The sequence below is a fragment of the Schistocerca gregaria genome, chromosome 8 (genome assembly GCF_023897955.1).
Source record: "Schistocerca gregaria isolate iqSchGreg1 chromosome 8, iqSchGreg1.2, whole genome shotgun sequence".
In the NCBI taxonomy this organism is placed as follows: Eukaryota; Metazoa; Arthropoda; class Insecta; order Orthoptera; family Acrididae; genus Schistocerca; species Schistocerca gregaria.
Window position 1 is genome coordinate 370,708,267 of NC_064927.1, and position 25,014 is coordinate 370,733,280.

A 25,014-nucleotide genomic window follows, 5' to 3' on the forward strand; every position below is an offset into this window, starting at 1 on the left:
CTGTCGCGGCATGCTACCAGTGTTAAAGACTGCGATGGAGCCCCGTATGCCACGGCTAACTGGCTGACACTGACGGCGGCGGTGCACAAATGCTGCGCAGCTAGCGCCATTCTACGGCCAACACCGCGGTTCCTGGTGTGTCCGCTGTGCCGTGCGTGTGATCATTGCTTGTACATCCCTCTCGCAGTGTCCGGAGCAAGTATGGTGGGTCTGACACACCGGTGTCAATGTGTTCTTTTTTCCATTTCCAGGAGTGTAAAATTGAAAAAAAGTAATTATTGGTAACTTACGTAATCAGTATTACAGTAATTATGTGATATTCATAACAGTAATGAAATTTTAAAAATGATCAAAATACAATCTAACCCTACTCTATTTACCCCGCAGAAAATTTAATTTTACCCCCTCAGGTGAGATTACCTCAGGCTGGGAACATCTGAAATAAAGATTGGGTGAACGGCAGAATTTCCTGTGGCCGGCCTCGGCCCATGGCACCTGGCCAGCAGCCCTGTTCTGCATCGTTTGGCCGCCTGCCGATCGGTTCGGTAGTTGGGCTCACCGAGTGGTAGAGTTAACACAACAATTCCGTAAGCCATTCAGTGTGCTGGTGCAGTGTTGTCTCCCCTCGCAGATCAAAGACACGTGACCACAACTACGGGTGTACTCACCACAAGACTGCTGACCTGACATGGCGCACCACAGTGCATGCAACGCCTCAAAAGCCGCCAGCCAACGCAACTATCAGGCACGCTATACCCGTTATTGCTTCCGAAAAGTGTGTATACAGTTGAAATGGTGGAAGAAAATGAGAAGGTTAGTACGTTCACCTCCCAGTATCACCGAAATGGCTGTTGTTGTTTATGTGTGTCATGTCCGCTGTTATGCCAGCATGGTAGCTCAGCGTGTTCGGTCAGAGAGTTATCTGCCCTCTCTAATAAAGAAACTGGTCAACGGCTCACCACTGAACTTGAACGGCTGTCATGGGACATCCGCACCGAACAAATAAAAAAAAAATAGCTGAGTGGTTACGCGTTTGCCTTCCATGCAGTGGGCCCAATTTCGATTCCTGGCCGGGTTGGAGATTTTCTCCGCTCGTGGAGTGGGTGATGTGTTATCATCATTTCATACTCGTCACCAGCACTCAAGTCGCCCCACCCAATGTGGCGTCGACTGAAATAAGAAGTGGCGTCGACTGAAATAAGAAGGATGTGCTAAACTGCCGTCTCTGCAAATCAGAGCGTATACAGACAGTGAACCATCGCTAGCAAAGTCGGCTGTACAACTGGGGCGAGTGCTAGGGAGTCTCTCTAGACTAGACCTGCCGTGTGGCGGCGCTCGGTCTGCAGTCACTGATAGTGGCGACACGCGGGTCCGACGTATACTAACGGACCGCGGCCGCCTTAAAGGCTACCACCTAGCAAGTGCGGTGTCTGGCAGTGACACCACATGTTGTATTTGAAATGAAGCCGGGATGCAGTATGGTACTTTACTACTGACAGAATTCGACTAGTATGTCTGGCCTTTCCTTGGAATAACTGCCAAAAATTTGATGCCTGATAAGGATTGTTCGGCTGAATTTGTCATTTCAGGACTTGCTAAACAAATGTACCTTCAGGTGAAAAGGTATGGCTGTAGCTGTTTGATGCACTCTCACGAACGGCTGCAGTTCCACAACCAAACTAAGGGCTACCTTCCTACATACCCAGCAACCTCGCCACAAAGTTGTTCTTGTGCCTTTCAAAAGAGTTCGCCTCGTCCTGCAGATTATGTTGACAAATCGCATGTGGCCGAGCGGTTCTAGGCGCTTCAGTCTGCAACCGCGCTGCTGCTACGGTCGCAGGGTCGCATCCTGCGTCGGACATGGATGTGTGTGATGTCCTTAGGTTAGTTAGGTTTAAGTAGTTCTAAGTTCTAGGGGACTGATGACCTCAGCTGTTAAGTCCCATAGTGCTCAGAGCCATTTGAACCATTTGAACAAATCGCATGGTGCCGCGTTTCCTAGAGCTGCTTGTCCACCTTTGTCGCTCTTATCTTCTCCTTAACAGTACCATGCACACCATTCCATTTCCATGATTCTCGGCTGAAAAGCATTCATAATAACATTTATGAACTCGCTTTCCACTTGGATGCCTCTCGGCAATTCTTCAAATGGTTGAAATGGCTCTGGGCACTATGGGACTTAACATCTAAGGTCATCAGCTCCCTAGAACTTAGAACCACTTAAACCTAACTAACCTAAGGACATCACACACATCCATGCCCAAGGCAGGATTCGAACCTGCGACCGTAGCGGTCGCGCGTTTCCAGACTGAAGCGCCTAGAACCATTCGACCATACCGGCCGGTGGTAATTCTTCAATAAAACATAATCACTACATCCAAAGCTAAAAATCACTTATTATTTCTAAAAGCACAAATTGTCTTGACACTCAAAGCACATTGAGCCGAACGAATGACCTAACCGACACCTCATCACCTCCTGGTACAGTGGACGAAAAATCAGCAAGGCAGACGAATTAGTAACAGACCGCAGTAGCATAGATAATTTCAACTTCGGCGCACTGAACCGAAAATGACGTCACTACCGATGCTAACCTACGGAACAAATCGATATGGATGATACAGTGTAGGGTTACATGTACTGGAGTGGCAGATCGGGTGTCCTCTCCATCTGATACATTAGAAATACATTAGAAACTAAATACGAGGGGACTTCAAAAAGTAAGTTACAAATTATTATGGCAGGGCATTCAGCTTTAACTGGCTGCTGCAATACACTTAAAAGTGGCACAGATGCATGATATTACTTTTCAGTATAGTCGCCAAATTTCTGTCAACAGTAGTCAGAATGATTTACCAGTCATTCTTTGAGGCCTTAGTGAAATTGTTGGCACCATTTCACTACAGCTGGACGCGACATTGCGTTTGGTCCATATATCGCGAGTATTTCACGATAAATCCGTGTGCAGTTTAGAAGTTTTACCCACAATAACCGTACTGGTACGCCTACTTCAACTTTGGAATACGTTTCAAATTCCAGTATAATTTCACTCCTTCACTGTGAAGCATGTGTTATCTGTACATCAGTAGAAGTGTCTCGGCTGGGAACCCGGAGCATGAACACATGTACTCTCTTTTGACAGTACGCCACTCTCGTTGTACGGTGGTCTTAGCTAAGGCCAGCATGTGTAACTTAGTCTAAAGCACCTACATACTTCGTTATTGGGTGCCAATTTTATTTTTATTTAAGGTGTATAAAGTTATGATTGTTCTGTCAGTTACGCTCGACTTCTTCCATGAAGTCGAGAGTAGTCTTTAGGCCTTTTTGTTTAATATATCGCTCTCAGGTTAACATGGATCAGTGAGATGAGTATCACAAGTTTTTACTTTGCGACGATTCAGTCTTACATACCGAGGACTGGGGCCGTGGCAGAAACTAATAGTTCTCAGGGTTGCATCCAGCCTGTGTCTAGGGGTGGCAAGTTTTCTGTATGAGTGATAACTATTCGACCAAGGGCAGTAGTTCGTTACTGGAGATCGGCAGCTGGTTACAGACAATGCGCGTTCCTTTCATCAGTAACTTTCTAGTTACAACCGTGAAAGCGTTATCTTGTTGAATTTGGGGCAATACAATACCCAAAACGGATCTCGACTGCCGAACTATTCGCTTGGGGCCCCTTTGTTCAATAGAATCGAGACACTGAAACACATTCGCTTTCGCGCGAACGTTTTTGAAATTACATACAAGCGCGCCATGCCTGAGTTGCACCTCAAAGACTATCTGATTCTGGACGACTGTCTGTTGGAGCAATGCGACTTGGCCAAGGAGTTGGCTGGATGTCTTAGTGGTACGCGGAACCGCTGCCAGTCAGAGCAGTGGTCGCGTGTATTTCGGTTGGGAAGCTTCATGGAGCTACACAGAATGCACTCTTGTTCCTGGCAGTGCATCGAGCGGACTTGATGTAGACACAAAATTCATGTCTTGCAGAGATAAGCGCATTCAGCAGACAACTTTCAACAGTATGGTGAAATTGCAGGAAGAGTCAAGTACTCCAGCTGCATTCACGTGGTAGAAATTCTACACGTGCTTTAATACTGTTCGGAACTGTGTTGCTTTCCGTATTGCATTTTTCATTCTAACTTTCTATGGGGAGCGTAGTGCTCTAGTTATATCTTTTAATACCATCAGACTACTTGGTGTTCAGTTCCCATTTCTAATATAACAATCCATGAATTCAAGTGTCATACAAACAGACTCAGTCACTCGAAATAATATATTAAATAAAACTTGGAAACTTATTTTGAATTTTCTTTGTGGTATGGCGGCTGGTGGGGATGTTAAATGTTTTGATCTGATACTTGTATGTGTCCATTACGAATAAATTTGTAGATGTTGCTTTTTATGAAAGATTTATTGTATATCTGATATGTTTGATGTTTTTGAATTTATTATCATGGACTTCTTTTGTTGAAAAGTTTTACTAGGTGTCCCAAATCTCTAGATGCGGACACTTAAAATTTGCCTTAGGAGAACGTGTCCGATTGACTTTATTTGCAATTAATCCAAGGATAAATGCGGCAAAAGTACACAGCGCTTGACTTCCGTGGAAGTATTACAGCACTACAAGTAAGACTACCTAATACAGTACTTCGAGACACTCGCCAGTAGAGACCTCGCCATCAGGATTTATTTCTTGCAACACATTACTTCGTAGATTTATAGGTTCTTCGGCAGCATAGGTCACAAACAACAAATATATTTGTCCTGCAGAAACTGAACTTCTTACACCTGAAGCACTCTATTAGGATATTTACAGCAGATGTACTAATTAAAATTTTGTCTGCGTTACTTCCGAGTAGCTTCCCACTATCCTTGCACTTTGGGCATTTTTGTCATCTTCGAAACTTCACCACAACAGTTAAATCGCATTATTAATGGGTGATGTTCAGTATTTGGGAGTATGCAGGGTGTCCCTTTTAGCTGGTGACATTGAAATATCTCGAAAACTACACATCGTATCAAAAAGAGGTTATACTTCAATTTGTTTGTCTGCGAGGGGGACATCAATTGGTAGCACACTGAATCCTACACTCCACCCTGTGCTTCAATAGCGGAGGTCATCTTTGAAATCTTCAATGGGAACCTCCATCTCTTACTGCAGATTATGATTCTAAAGCAAAATCTACATACGTTTTGTCTGAAGCATTTTCTTCGTTTTGCCATAGATGGCGTTTTAATCGGGGGACTAGAAATGGGTACACAAGCGTAATTTGCGACATACTGCTCAATAGCCCTTGACTATCCAATGGCACTTGGGACGCCACCTCTATGCTACGAGGATAGGACAGGCGCGCTACCGTGGCCGTCTAGCGAACTACGGCATATCATGACAGGCGGTACACTGCGGCCGGAGCTCATGTATCGTGCAGACGTAGAACAGATAGCGGCTCTAAATATTACAATAGTTGCGCACTGTTTACTGCCTGCACACGTTCGTATCATTTGGAGAACAGATGACGAATGTTGGAATCACAGGAGAAAACACTGAAATGATCATGATTTACGGAGAATGTAGGCAAAATGTGGAGGCTGCTGTCGCCTTATACGCCATTAGTTCTCCACAAAAAGCTCATTGTCGTTCGTTCTTTTGCCAAGCTGTGAAGGCCTCTATGTCTGATGGCAAATTGCAGACCGGCGAAAGGAAACGAAGAAAACGCATTACAGAAGAAACTAATGAAATACACTACAGGAAATTGAAATAAGAACACCGTGAATTCACTGTCCCAGGAAGGGGAAACTTTATTGACACATTCCTGGGGTCAGATACATCACATGATCACACTGACAGAACCACAGGCACACAGACACAGGCAACAGAGCATGCACAATGTCGGCACTAGTACAGTGTATATCCACATTTCGCAGCAATGCAGGCTGCTATTCTCCCATGGAGACGATCGTAGAGATGCTGGATGTAGTCCTGTGGAACGGCTTGCCATGCCATTTCCACCTGGCGCCTCAGTTGGACCAGCGTTCGTGCTGGACGTGCAGACCGCGTGAGACGACGCTTCATCCAGTCCCAAACATGCTCAATGGGGGACAGATCCGGAGATCTTGCTGGCCAGGGTAGTTGATTTACACCTTCTAGAGCACGTTGGGTGGCACGGGATACATGCGGACGTGCATTGTCCTGTTGGAACAGCAAGCTCCCTTGCCGGTCTAGGAATGGTAGAACGATGGGTTCGATGACGATTTGGATGTACCGTTCACTATTCAGTGTCCCCTCGACGATCACCAGAGTTGTAAGGCCAGTGTAGGAGATCGCTTCCCACACCATGATGACGGGTGTTGGCCCTGTGTGCCTCGGTCGTATGCAGTCCTGATTGTGGCGCTCAACTGCATGGCGCCATTCGTCCCTCCATTCACGCCTGTCGCGACACCACTGGAGGCGGGCTGCACGATGTTGGGGCGTGAGCGGAAGACGGCCTAACGGTGTGCGGGACCGTAGCCCAGCTTCATGGAGACGGTTGCGAATGGTCCTCGCCGATACCCCAGGAGCAACAGTGTCCCTAATTTGCTGGGAAGTGGCGGTGCGGTCCCCTAAGGCACTGCGTAGGATCCTACGGTCTTGGCGTGCATCCGTGCGTCGCTGCGGTCCGGTCCCAGGTTGACGGGCACGTGCACCTTCCGCCGACCACTGGCGACAACATCGATGTACTGTGGAGACCTCACGCCCCACGTGTTGAGCAATTCGGCGGTACGTCCACCCGGCCTCGCACATGCCCACTATACGCCCTCGCTCAAAGTCCGTCAACTGCACATACGGTTCACGTCCACGCTGTCGCGGCATGCTACCAGTGTTAAAGACTGCGATGGAGCTCCGTATGCCACGGCAAACTGGCTGACACTGACGGCGGCGGTGCACAAATGCTGCGCAGCTAGCGCCATTTAGCCGGCCGCGGTGGTCTCGCGGTTCTAGGCGCGCAGTCCGGAACCGTGCGACTGCTACGGTCGCAGGTTCGAATCCTGCCTCGGGCATGGATGTGTGTGATGTCCTTAGGTTAGTTAGGTTTAAGTAGTTCTAAGTTCTAGGGGACTGATAACCACAGCAGTTGAGTCCCATAGTGCTCAGAGCCATTTAGCGCCATTTGACGGCCAACACCGTGGTTCCTGGTGTGTCCGCTGTGCCGTGCGTGTGATCATTGCTTGTACAGCAGTCTCGCAGTGTCCGGAGCAAGTATGGTGGGTCTGACACACCGGTGTCAATGTGGTCTTTTTTCCATTTCCAGGAGTGTATCTGTACTAGCGGCAGTGCGCCGCAACCCAAGGATAAGCGCCCGGCAGTTAAACTGCAGTTCCGGTATGTCCGTAGGTAGTACTATCACAATACTGGAAGGTCATAAGTATTATCCATACCACTCGTCACTGTATCAAAAACTTCATGACGCCGATTTCCATAACCGGGTAGTACTTAGCGAACGGGTACATAAACAAACGCAAACGACCCCCCACGTTCTTTGGCGAGGTACTATTTTCCGATGAGTCTGCATTCAAAAACCATGGTAGCGTTAAACGGCAAAACATGCATTACTGAGGAGTGGACAATCGATACTGGTTACGGCAAGTTGACCATGAAGGTCCTTGGTTAACGTGCGGCGTGGCATCTACATCTACATCCATGCTCCACAAGCCACCTGACGGTGTGTGGCGGAGGGTACCTTGAGTACCTCTATCGGTTCTCCCTTCTATTCCAGTCTCGTATTGTTCGTGGAAAGAAGGATTGTCGGTATGCTTCTCTGTGGGCTCTAATCTGTCTGATTTTATCCTCATGGTCTCTTTGCTAGATATACGTACGAGGGAGCAATATACTGCTTGACTCTTCGGTGAAGGTAAGTTCTCAAAACTGTAACAAAAGGCCGTACCGAGATACTGAGCGTCTCTCCTGCAGAGTCTTCCACTGGATTTTATCTATCATTTCCGTAACGCTTTCGCGATTACTATATGATCCTGTAACGAAGCGCGCTGCTCTCCGTTGGATCTTCTCTATCTCTTCTATCAACCCTGTCTGGTACGGACCCCACACTGCTGAGTAGTATTCAAGCAGCGGGCGAACAAGCGTACTGTAACCTACTTCCTTTGTTTTCGGATTGCATTTCCTTAGGATTCTTCCAATGAATCTCAGTCCGGCATCTGCTTTACCAACGATCAATTTTATATGATCATTCCATTTTAAATCACTCCTAATGCGTACTCCCAGATAATTTATGGAATTAAGTGCTTCGTGTTGCTGACCTATTTTGTAGCTAAATGATAAGGGATCTATCTTTCTATGTATTCGCAGCACATTACACCTGTCTACATTGAGATTCAGTTGCCATCATGGGTGACGAACTCATTGATCCGTATTTTATCGACGGCACGTTGAATGCACGCAAATATTTAACGTTTTTGGCACAGAAATTGCCGGTACTACTGCGGGATGTTGACCTGGATGTTCGAGAGTGAATTTGGTTTCAGCATGACAGTTGCTCAGCTTGAAGCACGGGAGGCATTAGATTGTGTTTACAGAGACCCTACTAAAAATGTTCAGATGTTTGTGAAATCTTATGGGACTTAACTGCCAAGGTCATCGGTCCCTAAGCTTACACACTACTTAACCTAAATTATCCTAAGGACAAACACACATACCCATGTCGAAGGGAGGACTAGAACCTCCTTCGGGATTGGTCCTATTAATTGACACGGTAGGTCCAGGGATTTGTCGTCACCGGATTTTTATCTGTGGGGATATTTAAAAATAAGGTGTACCAGCATGTCTCAATAGACCATGAACATGTGGTCGACCGCATTACAAACGCCGGTACTGAAACTTCCGCAGCTATGCTTCTTCCTGTGTACAGTCATTTGAGAAGGGGACCACTAAGTGTATCAAATTTGGCGGTACTACGTTTGAATACTAACTTTAACTGGAAAAAGCAGAACAGCGTTCGCCTCGAGCCATGGCCGCGGTGGCGCGACGAGTAGTCCCCGTTCGATATGTCGGAGAAATACAACGTTACGAATGGGATTTCTATCTATGAAGTATGAACTAGTGGCCTGTCCTACTCTAGCAGCATGGAGTCCCAAGTGCCTTTGGATATTCAAAGGCCACTCAGTAGCATATCGTAAATTACGATTGCGTTGCCGTTTGTATTCCTCCGATTACAACGCCGTGTGTGGCGAAACGGAGAAAGTTCTTCAGGCAAAAGGTATGTAGATTTTATCGTAGAATCGTAATCTGCTACAAAAAACGGGGTTCCCACTGAAGATTTCAAAGTTACCCTCCGCCACCCACGCACGATATGGGGTGGCAGGTTTATTGTGGTATCGTTGGATATCTCCCTCTGAGACAAACAAATTTTGATACGATGTGTAGTTTTCGAGATATTTCAACTTTTTTAGTTGAAATGGACACCCTGCATTAAAGGGCAGAAACTATGTTCAAAATCTGATGTGAAGATACAGGTGCATTTTTTAAAAGAATGGCAGGCTTGCATCATTAACATACCGAAGTTGTAGTGTTACAAGACGATAGACCGAATTGTGGCAGGAGCAGGTTACCATCAATTTCTGAAGTGCAGTGCTGGTGAGGAAGAAGAACGAGATGGTGATTACAGAAAGCGTCATACTGTAAGTGTCATCGAGTTTAGGTGATATGATCCGAGGGTGAGGCAAATGAAAACCTTAAGTATTTTTTAAATATTATTTATTGTGCAGACGTGGTTCAAAGTTGCATCACTTTTCAACATAATCTCCACCACGCTCAGTGCAAGTCCTCCAGCGCTTACAAAGTGCATAAATTTCTTTAGAAAAAAAATTCGTTTGGTAGTCCGCGCAACCACTCATGGACCGCGTGGCGTACCTCTTCATCAGAACGGAACTTCTTTCCTCCCATTGCGTCTTTGAGTCTGGTGAGTATGGTGGGTGAGGAAGACACTCAAAAGGCAGGTCTGTGATTACTACACTGCCAGTGGGGGGGCTTGCATTGTCGTGTTGCAAAAGGTCACCTACTGACATCAATCCACGTCGTTTTGATTTGATTGCGAGCCGCAGATGATTTTTTCTGTGTATGATGAACTGGTGACAGTGGTCCCTCTAGGCATGTAATCCTCCAAAATGTCGCCATTTTCGACCCAAAAGAGTGTCAGCACAAACTTCCCAGCTGACGGTTCTGTTCGAAACTTCTTTGGTTTTGGTGATGAGGAACGGCGCCATTCCTTGTTGGCTCTCTTCGTTCCCGGTTGGTGGAAGTTAACCCAGGTTTCGTCCCCAGTAACGATTCTTGCACGAAAGCCATCACCTTCTCGTTCAAAGCGCCGAAGAAGTTCTTGACAAGCATCAACATGTCGTTCCCTCATTTCAGGAGTCAGTTGCCGTGGCACCCATCTTGCAGCCACTGTCTGAAACTGGAGCACACCATGCACAATGTGTTGTGCTGACCCATGACTAATCTGTAAACATGCTGCAATGTCATTTCTACATCTACATCTACATTTATACTCCGCAAGGCACTCAACGGTGTGTGGCGGAGGGCAGTTTACCTCCCTTTCCTGTTCCAGTCGCGTATGGTTCGCGGGAAGAACGACTGCCGGGAAGCCTCCGTGCACACTCGAATCTCTCTAATTTTACGTTCGTGATCTCCTCGGGAGGTATATGTAGGGAGAAGCAATATATTCGATACCTCATCCCGAAATGCACCCTCTCGAAACCTGGACAAGAAGCTACACTGCGATGCAGAGTGCCTCTCTTGCAGAGTCTGCCACTCGAGTTTGCAAAACATCTCCATAACGCTATAACGCTTAAAAAATAACCCAGTGACGAAACGCGCCGCTCTTCTTTGGATCTTCTCTATCTCCTCTGTCTACCCGACCCGGTACGCATCCCCCACTGATGAGCAATACTCAAGTATAGGTCGAACGAACGTTTTGTAAGCCACCTCCTTTGTTGATGGACTACATTTTCTAAAGACTCTCCCAACGAATCTCAACCTGGCACTCGCCTTACCAACAATCAATTTTATATGATCATTTCACTTCAAATCGTTCCGCACGTATACTCCCAGATATTTTACAGATGTAGCTACTACCAGTGTTTCTTCCGCTATGCTATAATCATACAATAAAGGATCCTTCTTTCTCTGTATTCGCAATACATTACATTTGTCTATGTTAAGGGTCAGTTGCCACTCCCTGCACCAAGTGCCTATCCGCGGCAGATTTTCCTGCATTTCGCTGCACTCAGTGTCACTCCGCGGTTTTCCTTTACTATGGCTTGAACTGCTGCAATGTTCTGCGGAGTCACAACTCGTTGTGCCTGACGTGGACTAGGAGCATCTTCCACTGAAGTCACACCATTTTCCAACTTCGTACTCCATTCGTGGACTTGCTCCTGTGACAAACAATCATCGCAATACTGAACCTTCATTCGTCGACGATTTTCAATAGGTTTCACACCTTCGCCACGCAAAAACCGAGTAACAGAACGTTGTTCTTCCCAGATGCAAGTCGCAAGTGGGGCGGCCATCTGTATTAGAGTTGTGGCGATTCGGTAATGAGTCGTTCATTTGAACGACTCTAAAGAATCGTAAGAATCGAATCGTGATACAGACGAATCGTCTTTCAAACGAATCGTAAGAACGATTGCGTGTTTCCGAGTCGTGACGATTACGAGTTTCAACGATCCATCGATTCTTAGTACGCTATGCTTCGAAGGAAACTTCCGAATCATGTCGAGTCGTGCCGAATGATTACGACCGCCAGATGGCAGTCAAGTGGAGGATGCGTGTGAACAAAGGAAGCTCGGAAGGAACAAACGAAATTCGTGGGCCGTAGTATTATTCGTGAAAACCAAGCTGACACATAGCCGTGGCTGACGGGAACGACCGTAAAGGCATTTCCCATTTACTATCGCTACCATCAGCCACCGCGCCGACGTCAATCTTAGTTTGCGCGAGTAATACACGAACTAGCATGTTTACTCATAAATAAACTATTTCTGGCATATCTTGTCATGACACAGTTCGATTCTAACCCCATTACCAATTTCAGACATGTCCTGCCATCTGTGAGTAAGATGTAGAACTTTTTGCAGTCCGTTAGAATCGTGCCATCGGAGACTAGAATGAATCGTGAAAGAATCGTGAACGAATCGTAGGAATCGATTCGTAATGTGAGATTGAATCGCAGGAATCGAATCGGGAAGAAGATTCGTGTTGCCCAACTCTAATCTGTATACTGATACTGCGACGGTACGTGTGCGTCTGCACTATGCTGCCACCTACAGGCCACTCTGCACGCTGTTTGTAGCACGCTTACCAACTTACAGGATAACGGCGCGAAATTTCGATTTGTTATTACAAATTTAAGGTTTTCATTTGTCTCACCCTCGTACTTAGGGACCAGCACGAATACTTTTGCCCTCTGAGCGCGTGGATTACGGGTGGGTGCGCATTCGCTAGCGGCGACTTACGTAGTCGCTGACGGTGACGTCGACGTGGCGGGCGAGTGCGTCGAGAAGGGCGTGCGTGGAGACGCCGCGCAGCCAGGCGTCCCAGTCGAGGCGGAACTGGCAGACGAGCGGCACGTCCGCGAGGCGGTGGGCGCGGAACGCGGGCTCGAAGAAGTCGGCGTCGCCCTGCTGGGGGGCCGGCTCCTCCAGGGGGCGGCACACCGCATCCGGCAGCCCCCGCAGCCCCACCACCAGCGCCCCCGTGTGCGGGGGGCGGCCGGGCGCCGGGGGCGGCGGCGGCGGCGCTGGCGGCGCCTCGCCAGAGTCCTCCTCCCTCTCACCCTCCTCCTGAGGTATTCCAGGACACTGACCTCAGTCAAAACCACTTTAAAGTACACTGCTAGTTAAAAAAACTGAAACGTGTAGATTGACAAGATTTTGAAATTATTAAGAGAACGATTTTATTTTATTTTTATATTATTTATTTGCTTATTTATTTTGCTAAGACACTGTCTAGACCGCTTAATATATCACATCTGTTGTTCCATCCCCATTACGTTATTGTGAAAATTCAAAAAACTAGTGCGGCGGTATCGTAATAACGAAAATATTGATAAAAGCCATAAAGACGATCTGTTGTGATTATTGCAGTTGTAATGGTTCTTTATTTACACGACCATTACGGCACTCCAACCCCAGTTCTCGATACCAGTAATATCGAAGTAACAGACATTTTTTGACAATATTCACATTTGGTTTTACAGAAAGAAAGATCCCTCATCATTTAGCTACAGTATAGCAGGTCAGCAATTGGAAGCAGTTAATTCCATAAATTATCTGGGAGTAGGCATTAGGAGTGATTTAAAATGGAATGATCATATAAAGTTGATCGTTGGTAAAGCAGATGCCAGACTGAGATTAATTGAAAGAATCCTAAGGAAATGCAATCCGAAAACAAAGGAAGTAGGTTACAGTACGCTTGTTCGCCCACTGCTTGAATACTGCTCAGCAGTGTGGGATCCGTACCAGATAGGGTTGATAGAAGAGAGAGAGAAGATCCAACGGAGAGCAGCGCGCTTCGTTACAGGATCATTTAGTAATCGCGAAAGCGTTATGGAGATTATGCATAAACTCCAGTGGAAGACTCTGCAGGAGAGACGCTCAGTAGCTCGGTAAGGGATTTTTATTGAAGTTTCGAGAACATACCTTCACCGAGGAGTCAAGCAGTATATTGCTCCTCCTACGTATATCTCGCGAAGAGACCATGAGGATAAAATCAGAGAGATTAGAGCTCACACGGAGGCATACCGACAATCCGTCTTTCCACGAACAATACGAGACTGGAATAGAAGGGAGAACCGATAGAGGTACTCAAGGTACCCTCCGCCATACACCGTCAGGTGGCTTGCGGAGTATGGATGTAGATGTAGATATTAATGTATAGATACTCCGATGTATCTATATATTACAGTGATATGGTTCTTGTGTGTATTCATTTCTGTGAGACTGTCATAATCTTTGACTTACTTGTAACCGTTTTGGCGCAAATGCACACAGAGCAGTCTTTTTTTCACTTTGCAGAAGTTGAGTTGTTATTTCGCTTTGTAAAAGAAAAGTCAAGTCTTGTGTGGACATTAAATATATGAAGATTCAAACAAAACTGTTTTCTTGATGATGTGACAATTAAGAAGAAGCATATGTGAATTTACAAAAAGTTTAATGAAAATGTGGATCGTGAACACCACGCCAAAAATTATTTCTACCATACCGTTCTTCTGATCTGGGATTGTTTGATCATTAAGAATTTCCTGATAAACGCATTTGTTAGGTCTTCAAATATTGCTAAAATACAGATCTGGACCTTCTAGCAGTCAAAGTGGAATCATCCTAGAATCAACAAGATGAGCCATAACAACTTCGACGAAATCTACGTGGGAATCCATTCAAGATAAGTGCCAAAATTAATGACTTTTTTACAGTGACTTCATTATTTCCATTCTGACGATACCATCCACAGTCAATAACTTTCTTGTTGCCCGATAAAGCGAACATATGCTGCGTGAGCAACATCATTAATCTGATTTCTACCCCACTTTGGAAGTGGTGGTATTGTTAGACAGTGAAATATTGTAAAATAATATAGAAAAAGAATAATGAAAATTACTACAAATACGAAAACTATGTATTTCAAGGATAATCTGTGAATAAAGATAAAAATGAATACACAGTCCTCTAACGAGGAAGAAAGAGAAAATATTAACTACTCTTCGTCTTGTTCTTGATTGTAGAAGGACGCCATTGACGATTCGTGATGAGAATGGTATGTGTTTGTTACTAATACTGTAAGAAAATGCATTCTTATGATGATAATACTAATTAATCCTATAAATATGTAAACTTGTGTTTTCCTTTCAATAGTGTAGGGAAAGGCGTCTCATAATTATTACTGAACAATTTCCAGTTTTCATATACTGAGCAGATTTTGTCTAAAGACGCCATTACGGGCGAGAAGATGATTTAAGTTTTTCATTACGCCACACGACTTAAAAATAGGAACTCACTCGCTGAGAATTATCTGCTTAAGTATTTCACTTGAAAGTGAATATTTCATTCCAGAAACAGTTTTTGTGTTAGCCTGGACCACTCAGCACGGATCAGGTCTCACACGATTCACTACATAAAAAATAATTTTAATTCAGATGTATGTAAATAGAAAACAGCTTTCAAAGAATTTTAATCAGTTCTATAACAAGATTTCAATGCGAACCTCGTAGAAAGCGCAGAGTCTCTTCTCATTAAGAGAACAATGAAGCTGGTCGGATTTTAGTGTGCGCGACATTTGGCTTAGGTACATCTCATGTCTAATACGTTAAAACAAACATGTTAGACTGCTTAAACTCGCAGTGGAAAAAGAAATTAACATTACTCGCACAACAATCACCGTAACCGTCAAGATTTTGGTGCACAGCATTTCTGCTTCGTGTTGCAGAGCAGCACTGGGCGCCTGCAAATGACGAAAGGTACGTGAAACATAATGTTCTAACAACGACAGGCCCTCAAAAGACTAAAGTGTCTGGTGCCAAGGCGCCCAGGAAAAGTAAATTTCTTTTTATTGAAAATAGCGAAGCTCCATTAACGTGGCTTTAATGGTGTTGCACTCTCTAAGAGCAACCTTCCATATCAGAGAACACCATTACGTGTTAGTAGAACAGAGTGTTCATCATTTAGAGGTGCATTTACCAGTGATACTGAGAATAAGTCATCTTAATTATTTTTTGTGCTACACGAACATTGACAATAGTACGAAGATTAGTACACTGTCCAGAAAATTTCGAGACTGGATTAATAAAAAAAGAGAGAAATGTTAAGATGGTTGTTTTAATCTGCATCTAGGCAGTAATGGAACTAAAACAGAACTAATTAAGTATGTATCTCCCACACTGAAATCCAGTTTTCCCAACTGTAATACATTCCGTACAAATAAGAATATTTCAGAGGACTAGAAATCAGAAGCAAAAGGCAAAAATGCATCATGGATGCCCAGTGTCATACCTGTATTTTACCAAGCCAACTTATTAATCACGAATAAGAGGCCCCCTTTTCAGATTATCTTATTACAAATATAATTATATTTGTTTTAAAGTACCGCTCTTATTAACTCGATAATTTGTAGACATCATTCTCATTGATAATAATAACTATGGTCATAATGCGGAAGTTGATTATTCCTGCTCCTATCCCTTAAAGAGTATGAAAGTCAAAAAGAACACGAAGATTACAGTCTTATGTCAAGTACCGTTTACGCCGAGGTACTGCAATGCTCTGTAAATAATTTTGTTGAAGATTATGCTTATGGAAATGTATATACAAGAATGTATATTTCGCATCCTTCGGTTCATTTTTAAAGACGTTTTCTCTTCATTCCCGTAATTACCCCTATCCCAAAGACTATACTTATTACAAATACTGTCTTTTTTAAAAACTATAAAACTGCGAAAGCTTCGCACTGGTCCCCTGGTCCTATTTTATTCGCAAGAAAGGAGACAGAAGAAGCTGCGGAAACAGTAGGGGCATCTGCCCGCTAAACACGGGCTATAAAATATATTGTAAGACAGTAACACAGACCTCAGCAGTAATTCTTGAAAGCATTCTGCTAGGAGAGCAAAAGGGTTTTTAGAAAAGGTGTGTGGTACACCGAGTATAAGATCGCTATTAGACATATCACTGAGAAACACAGAAAGTTCAATAGAGAGACAAATCTAGTATTCAAGGACTATTTGATGACTTTCGATAAAGTAAATAGAGAAAAGCTATCGGAGATAATGAATAAAATGAAATACCACCGCACATAATGAAGGTAGTAGAAATCATGCATCAAGGATCACACATTAGCATTGCAGTAAATGGAAAAAGACGAGGACAATTTTCAGAGTAAGATAAGAATGCAATTTGTCTCCGATTCTTTTTAATATTTGTTTTGACGACATGCTGTGACCATGGCCAAATAAATTAAGTCTTTACACCTACGACTTCAACAAAAGGAATTATTCTTTGATATTACTCTTTGCTGATGATCAAGTCGTAATTTCTGATAACAAAACCACACTTCAAAGTGCTGTTCACGTTTCATCCACAACAGCTAAGTTATATAATCTATTAGTATTTTCAAAGAAAACAAAAGTTGCAGTTTCAGTTGGCAGCACCCAATTCCCAGCAAAATACGAGGGTTGCCCAGAAAGTAATGCTCCGCATTTGTTTTTCTCAACTGGAAACAATGCTACGAATGCGAAACGTTACGTACGTATTATCTAAAGCCTCCTGAGTTAGTGCAGCAAGTTTCCGTCACTTCCGACAGATAGATTATCTCCAGGATAGTTTCAAAATGGCGTCTGTAAGTGATGAACGTTACAAGCAACGTGCCGTCAATGAATTCCTCACTGAACAAAAAGAAACTGGGGAATATTCACAAACGCTTGTGCAAACTCTATGGAGCATCTGCTGTCGGCAGAAGTACTGCTAGTCGCTGGGCAAGGAGGGTGAGGTCATCAGGTGGCGGTTCGGCGGAGCTCCACGATTTGCAGCAGTCGGGGAGACCATCCACGGCTGTCACACCTGACATGTTGCTGCGAGCTGATGTTGTCATTCGCGAGGACAGACGCATTATGACTCGATAGCTGGCGCTGTATCTGTCAGTCAGCGTAGGAAGCCGCGCGGGATTAGGAGAGCGGCCTAAGGCGCTGCAGTCATGGACTGTGCGGCTGGTACCGGCGGAGGTTCGAGTCCTCCCTTGGGCATGGGTGTGTGTGTGTGTTTGTCCTTAGGATAATTTAGGTTAAGTAGTGTGCAAGCTTACGGACTGATGACCTTAGCAGTTAAGCCCCATAAGATTTCACACACATATGAACATTTTTGAGCAAAGGAAGTGTGGATGCAATTATCCCCACTCTAGGATATTCAAAAGTATGTGCAAGATGGGTCCCACGGTGTCTGACGGTGGATCACAAATCGCACAGAAAAAGCACTTGTCTTGACTTGTTGCTACGGTCTGAAGCTGAAGTGGAGGCTTTCTTGTCCTGGATTGTGGCAGGTGATAAAACCTGGATTCACCATTTTGAGCCCGAAACAAAACGACAGTCGATGGAATGGCGCCATTCCAACTTCTAATAGAAAAAAAATAAAATCAAAGCAACCGCTCTCGCTGGTAACGTCATGATCACCGTGTCCTGAGACTGTGAAGTTGTGACTCTGATTGATATGATGCCAACAGGCGGTACCATTAATTCAGCAGCGTATGTTAACACATTAACAAACTCAAGGCTCATTTCCGGCGAATTCGGCGCCACAGCAACCCAGGAGACGTTTTGCTGCAACACTATAAAGCTCGGCTCCAGACGAGTCTGTGGACTGCTGAACACATCACAAAACAGGGTTGGACAGGGTTACCTCATCCACCCTGACCTAATCTCCTCGGACTTTCACTTGTTTGGGCCATAAAAGGATGCCATTCGTGGAAGACATTTTGAGGACGACGAGGATGTGATTCACACAGTGAAGCAATGGCTCCTTATCAGGACAAACACTGGTACCGACAGGACACGCACGCCCTTCTTTCGAGCTGGAGAAATGCCATAGGACTGAATGGAAACTACTTGGAAAAATAGGGTGTGTAGGTAAAACACCATTCTTTCGTGTGTGTAATTCTCATTATGTTCAATAAAGAATTGTTGAAGAAAAAAAAATGCGATGCAATACTTTATGGGCATCCCTCGTAGTAATAAATGATCAGAAGGCGGAAGGAGTCAACTAATTCAAGTTCTTAGCAAATACCATACAATGTGCCCAGGTTTCGTTAGGACTGCTTGTGTGAAATTCCAAATTGCAATGCCTTCTAGTGCCGAGGTGCGATGTTACAATTCTTGAAGTTCCAACTGTGTAGAAATTCAAAGTACCAGCAGTGCTGCAACAGAAACTCTTGCCGTGGTGTAAACATTCGTCCGATAATGACACTGGAGCAGTGAGACAATATCAAGTTTTTTGGGTATTCCAACGTTTTTGGACGGCAATTACTAGAATTCGAGTTGAATACTGAGAGGCACGTTCCTGGTTGCTCCTCCATGATGACACCCCAGCCCACAAGGCGAAGACTGTTAACGTGTTTTTGGCAAACAGATGGATCACAGTCCTGAATCACCCTCCATATGCGACCAATTTGGCACCAGCCCATTTCTGGTTGTTCGAAAAATCGAAATTGGCAAGTAAAGGACACCATCATCATGGAATGAAGGACATCCAAAGAAAATTGTACTGAAGTACTGTATGCAGCATCAGGAAAGGACTACAATGACTGTTTCAAAACACTTTTAAAACGATTTTAGCTGTATTTTGATTAGGCGAGACTATTTTGAATAAATACAGTGAATTTGTGAACATATTCAATGCATTATTTTTCATAGCCACAGTTATAACGGATCTGAAACACACTGTGTATTTCATTTGTGGCAGGTATGGACATGGAAAAGAAAAAAAAAGTAGAAAGGTTTACATAGATTAATGGAACGATCTGAGAACTCTCCAAACAAAACTAAGAAAGGAAACTCCAATTAAGTTATACAGAACCATCTCGGTACCAACCGTGCCATATGGAAACAGTCGTAGACTCTAACAAAAAGAAATGAACAAAGAATACAGGCAACGCAGATGCAATCCCTAATATGAGTAGCCGGCCGCGGTGGTCTCGCGGTTCTAGGCGCGCAGTCCGGAACCGTGCGACTGCTACGGTCGCAGGTTCGAATCCTGCCTCGGGCATGGATGTGTGTGATGTCCTTAGGTTAGTTAGGTTTAAGTAGTTCTAAGTTCTAGGGGACTAATGACCACAGCAGTTGAGTCCCATAGTGCTCAGAGCCATTTGAACCTAATATGAGTACCTGGGTACACACTATTCCACAGGAGAAGGATTGCTGACATCGGAGAAGAGTGGGAGTAATAAAATTAAATGAGCAGATTAACGAACATAGGGACTATGTCACAAGAATTGAAGACGAAAAAATGCCAAAATTGATGATGAACTATTACCCACTGGGCAGAAGACCGTTAGGGAGATCGAGCAAAAGGTGGGAAGAGCAATAATTTCAATCAAAAGGACGTAAAGGCAAATGCCAATACACCTACGCCTATACTTTGGAAACCACATTGATGTACATGGCATGAGGTATGTCCCATTGTACCGGTTATTATGGTTTTCGCACCATTCTGTGCACGTGGAAAGAATGGTTGTTTAAATGCCCCCGTTTGTGCTGTAATTAATCTAATCTTGTCCTCACGATTCCTACTGGAGCGATACGTAGAGGCCGGCCGAAGTGGCCGTGCGGTTCTTTGCGCTGCAGTCCGGAACCGCGAGACCGCTACGGTCGCAGGTTCGAATCCTGCCTCGGGCATGGATGTGTGTGATGTCCTTAGGTTAGTTAGGTTTAACTAGTTCTAAGTTCTAGGGGACTAATGACCCCAGAAGTTGAGTCCCATAGTGCTCAGAGCCATGTTTTTGATACGTAGAGGGTTGTAGTACATTCATAGAATCATCATTTAAATCCAGTTCTTGGAACTTTCTTAGTAGACTTCCTCAGGATACTTTCCGCCTATCTTCTAGAATCCGCCAGTTCAACTCTTCTCTCAGTCACTCTCCCGTGGCTTAAACAAACTTCTGACCATTCGTGCTGTCCTTCCCTGTATACATTCAATATCCCCTGTTTGTCCTGTTTTCGGAGATCCCATACACTCAAGTAGTATTGTCGAATGCCCCCCCCCCCCCCCCCCCACAAGCGATTTCAAGGTAATCTGCTTTTTAGTCTGCTATCTGCTTTACTCACATCTGAGACGATGTTTTCGTTCCATTTCATATCCCTATATACCTACAAAATGCTACGCCCAGATATTTGTATGATTTGTTTCCAGTTGTAACTCGATGTTATAGTCATAGTATACTACGTTTTTTCGTTTTGTGAAGTGCACAATATTACATATCTGAATAATTAATGCAAGTTGCCAATCTTTGCACCACTTCGAAATCTTGTCAAGATTAAAAGGAATATTTGTGCAACTTCTCTGACAATCAGACCTCACCCCCATTTGAATGCAACGTACAGAACCTCCACAAAATCTTATGGAACCTTCTGAAAAGTATTTCTTTAGGACGTTGTTCAACTCGCTCTCACATTGACCTGAATGGCGGTTATGTTGACACAGCGTGAACCTTCATGATAATTGCTGCCGTTTGTCGTTTTGTGGTAGGTCCGTATTAATAAAATCAAGTCTCGTTACCACTGGTGGTGGTTTCCAGAAAGCAATTGTCCTCGTTTTTAATTTTACGGACGCATCGTTGATTTTTTTCGGGACCAAGGTGTGCAGCACAAACTTTGCACACGCTTTCCCTTCTTCAAAAGATTCTGGGGAAGGTCTTGAACACCTGTATTGGGGACGTTACCTTACTGCGAATTGTAATGTAATGTTGACACATTATGGTAGCACGTCCACTATTTAACACTGCCTCCTTACAGCTGACTAGTAGAATGTTTACATGTAGTTACATGTTCACGCTGTGACAGCAGTTACTTCGCTGCAGTTGCTTATACACCAGTAACGAAATCTGCCTCGGAACTTTTTGTGTATGTTAAATCTATAACATCTTTTCGGCTACTGCCATCATAATACCTGTAATTAAGATTAAATAAACTTAAAGATCAAAAACCCTTTGTTATACACCACTGGCCATTAAAATTGCTACATCATGAAGATGACGTGCTACAGACTCGAAATTTGACCGACAGGAAGAAGATGCTGTGATATGAAAATGATTAGCTTTTAGGAGCATTCACACTAGGTTGGCGTCGGTGGCGACACCTAAAACATGCTGACACGAGGAAAGTTTCCAACCGATTTCTCATACACAAGCAGCAGTTGACCGGCGTTGCCTTGTGAAACGTTGTTGTGATGCCTCGTGTAAGGAGGAGAAATGCGTACCATCACGTTTCCGACTTCGATAAAGGTCGGATTGTAGCCCATTGCGATTGAAGTTTATCGTATCGCGACATTGCTGCTCGCGTTGGTCGAGATCGAATGACTTAGCAGAATCTGGAATCGGTGGGTTCAGGAGGGTTATATGGAAAGCTGTACTGGATCCCAACGGCCTCGTATCACTAGCAGTAGAGATGACTGACATCTTATCCGCATGGCTGTAACGGATCGTGCAGCCACGTCTCGATCCCTGAGTCAACAGATGGGGACGTTTGCAAGACAAGAACCATCTGCACGAAAAGTTCGACGACGTTTGCAGCAGCATGGACTGTCAGCTCGGAGACCATGGCTGCAGTTACCCTTGACGCTGCATTACAGACAGGTGCGCGTGCGATGGTGTACTCAACGACGAATAGCAAAACGTCACTTTTTCGGACGTATCCAGGTTCTGTTTACAGCCTGTAAGTAGGCTGTTTAGGTTTTTTTATTGGTAACGCCGCCGCCACGTAGCGCTCTGTATAAAAAAATCACTGGCTGTGCCGTGTGCAGTCTGTGGCTGGTTTGCATTGTTGTCTGCCATTGTAGTGTTGGGCATCGGCAGCTGAATGCTAACAACGCGTAGCGTTGCGCAGTTGGAGGTGAGCCGCCAGCAGTGGTGGATGTGGGGAGAGAGATGGCGGAGTTTTGAAATTTGTAAGACTGGATGTCATGAACTGATACATATATATTATGACTATTAAGATGTGTGACGCAAATTCTTGACCGGAAACTGGTGTAAATATTTCGGTAAGAAAGGTAGGTGACCGTGACGTAATGCATTTTGAGCGGCCAGGTCTGCCAGCCGCCTTGAGAAAAAGTCATTAGTGTGTGCCTTTCAGAGGCACAGGTGGAGAAAAAAGGAGGCCATTAGCCTCGCTATTGACATTCCTTTGTAGAAAGCATTGCAAATACGACACGCCCAAACTTGAAAACATATGATTACACTGTGAAGCTATTAATTTATGATATTTACTGAAATGAAATGATGAGAAACATTTTATATCTATTGTCTTTCTAGCTGAGAGATTGCTCATTTTGTTTAATATCCAGTTTCTATCTGCACATCAACATTGGTTAAAATTAAATTTAATACGTGTACGAATATAACTATTTTCTGTCTACAGACCCAGTAAAGAATAATTTTATGATGTACTTTCGTAAAAAAGGAGGAACACAAATACACATTTCCCCTCACAGGAATTGTATAATTAATTTTTTTAACGAATTTTAACTTTCTTTTTGTGATGCGTCACTCAAGTGTTAAGATGTGATATAGGTATTAAATATGGCCATCTTTACTGTAATATTTTTTCTGCTTGTGGGTTTGTCATTTTCAGGTATAAGTTATTACATTTATTGCTGCTTGCTTTGCTTACTTGCATTTTTTTGTCATTGTAGTTTGTATTAACTGTTTTGTGCTGCTGCATTGCCTCGTACCTTAGTTAAGCATCTCAGCTCAGTAGATTCAAGTTAGCTCAAGAGGGGGACGTATTATATAAGAGAATGAGTTGCGATGAATTGGAAGGAATGCATTGAGAAGCTATAAGAAAAGTATTTTGAAAGAGGATAGGAACACAAAAAGGAGGGTTTAGGGACAACAGGTTTAGGTAGGATTTTCTTGGAAATAAATGATTAGGTAAGATAATAAAAAAATGAATAATGAGGTAAGAAATATGTGAACATTTGAATACAAAAAGCATGCCTGGATAGAAATTTTTGGTGGAAACAAATGAAATAAGACGAAAGATCTACAGAATGAAGTTTTGGGTTTGACTGCAGTACCAAATGTCACACTGAAAACAAACCCTGTCCTTTCCTTTTGTGTTATCCCACTATGTGTTTGTGTACCCTTGTGTATTTGTTTTCTTCCTGTCTCTGTGTACTGTTTCATAGAATTTTTTCTCTTCTAATACTAAGCTACATTCACTATGATGAGGAATACTGTTATCCTAAAATATAATTTGCATTAATAACATGTTATTTACTTTGTAAAGATGTTTACACATTATTTATTTTGTTTTGTTCTCATGCTCATGTGTGAAGTTGATGTTTCAAAAGTTATTCTGATGTTTTATGTACGTACTTATGTCAAAATTCCTGTAAGACTGATGTATATGTTATTTCGACTCTTTTGTAAAACCTGTATTACTGAAAATGTTATCTGTACTATTATGTTCTTTAATGATATATTTTGTACGTTTGTTATTGTATTCTTATGTTATAAAATTGTAATTGACACCAGTTCATGAAATTAAGTAACTTGTAAGTTACATTTCAGTGCACACATTTCTGTTGGCCATAGTATATGGACAATATGTGAGAAGCAGGGACTGATAGTGTTTGTACATGTGTTAATAATTCAGCAAGGGACTGGTTAACAGCATTGCTGGTTCTAAGGACAATTCCAAAAACTTTGTGCGTGCACAAGTGGTGGTTGATGGACTCGCTATATTCTCCGCAAGACTCTTCAATGGTGATTGTGCACCTGCACATTCGCAACAGATGGCTGCTGGCCATCTCTACAAGGACTACAGTGGGTCTGCATCTTTGATGACCCACCTATACCGTAATCTCTACCAGGACTACAATGGGTATACTCTGTGTTGACCTACCTACCAATATTCTTCAAAACTTCGACTGACTCTGCTGTGGGTTTGCTCTGTTGTGGCCCTGTCTGCATGTCAAGAGTCAGCACTGTCTTTCCGTTGGAAGGACAACACTACTTCTTTAAGACTGCATGGAAATCCACTACTTCCGTGTGCATTTTCTTTTACTACTCAGACTTTGAGAAAAACACTGCAATTTTACTTTGATGAATGATCAGGACTGTCTTTATGGACTGTGAGAAAATTTTAGCTTTTGACCAACATTGTATCGATAAGTGTGCGCATTTCATTCTTTGTTATTGCAATTATGAAAATTTTTCAAATGTGTATTTGTAAATTTTTTTGTGGGGAGCATGGGGGCTATGTAAGTAGGCTG

At 43.7% G+C, this 25,014-nt stretch overlaps 1 protein-coding gene across 2 annotated transcripts in view; it reads right to left on the reverse strand.

Annotated features, from left to right (window-relative positions):
• LOC126284833 (uncharacterized) overlaps positions 1-25,014 on the reverse strand; it is a 71,027-nt gene that overhangs the window by 21,663 nt on the left and 24,350 nt on the right. For both annotated transcript variants that reach the window (XM_049984052.1, XM_049984053.1), the window contains exon 3: positions 12,508-12,834. In XM_049984052.1, the coding sequence (XP_049840009.1) occupies positions 12,508-12,834 (327 nt within the window). The remainder of the gene's footprint in view (positions 1-12,507; positions 12,835-25,014) is intronic.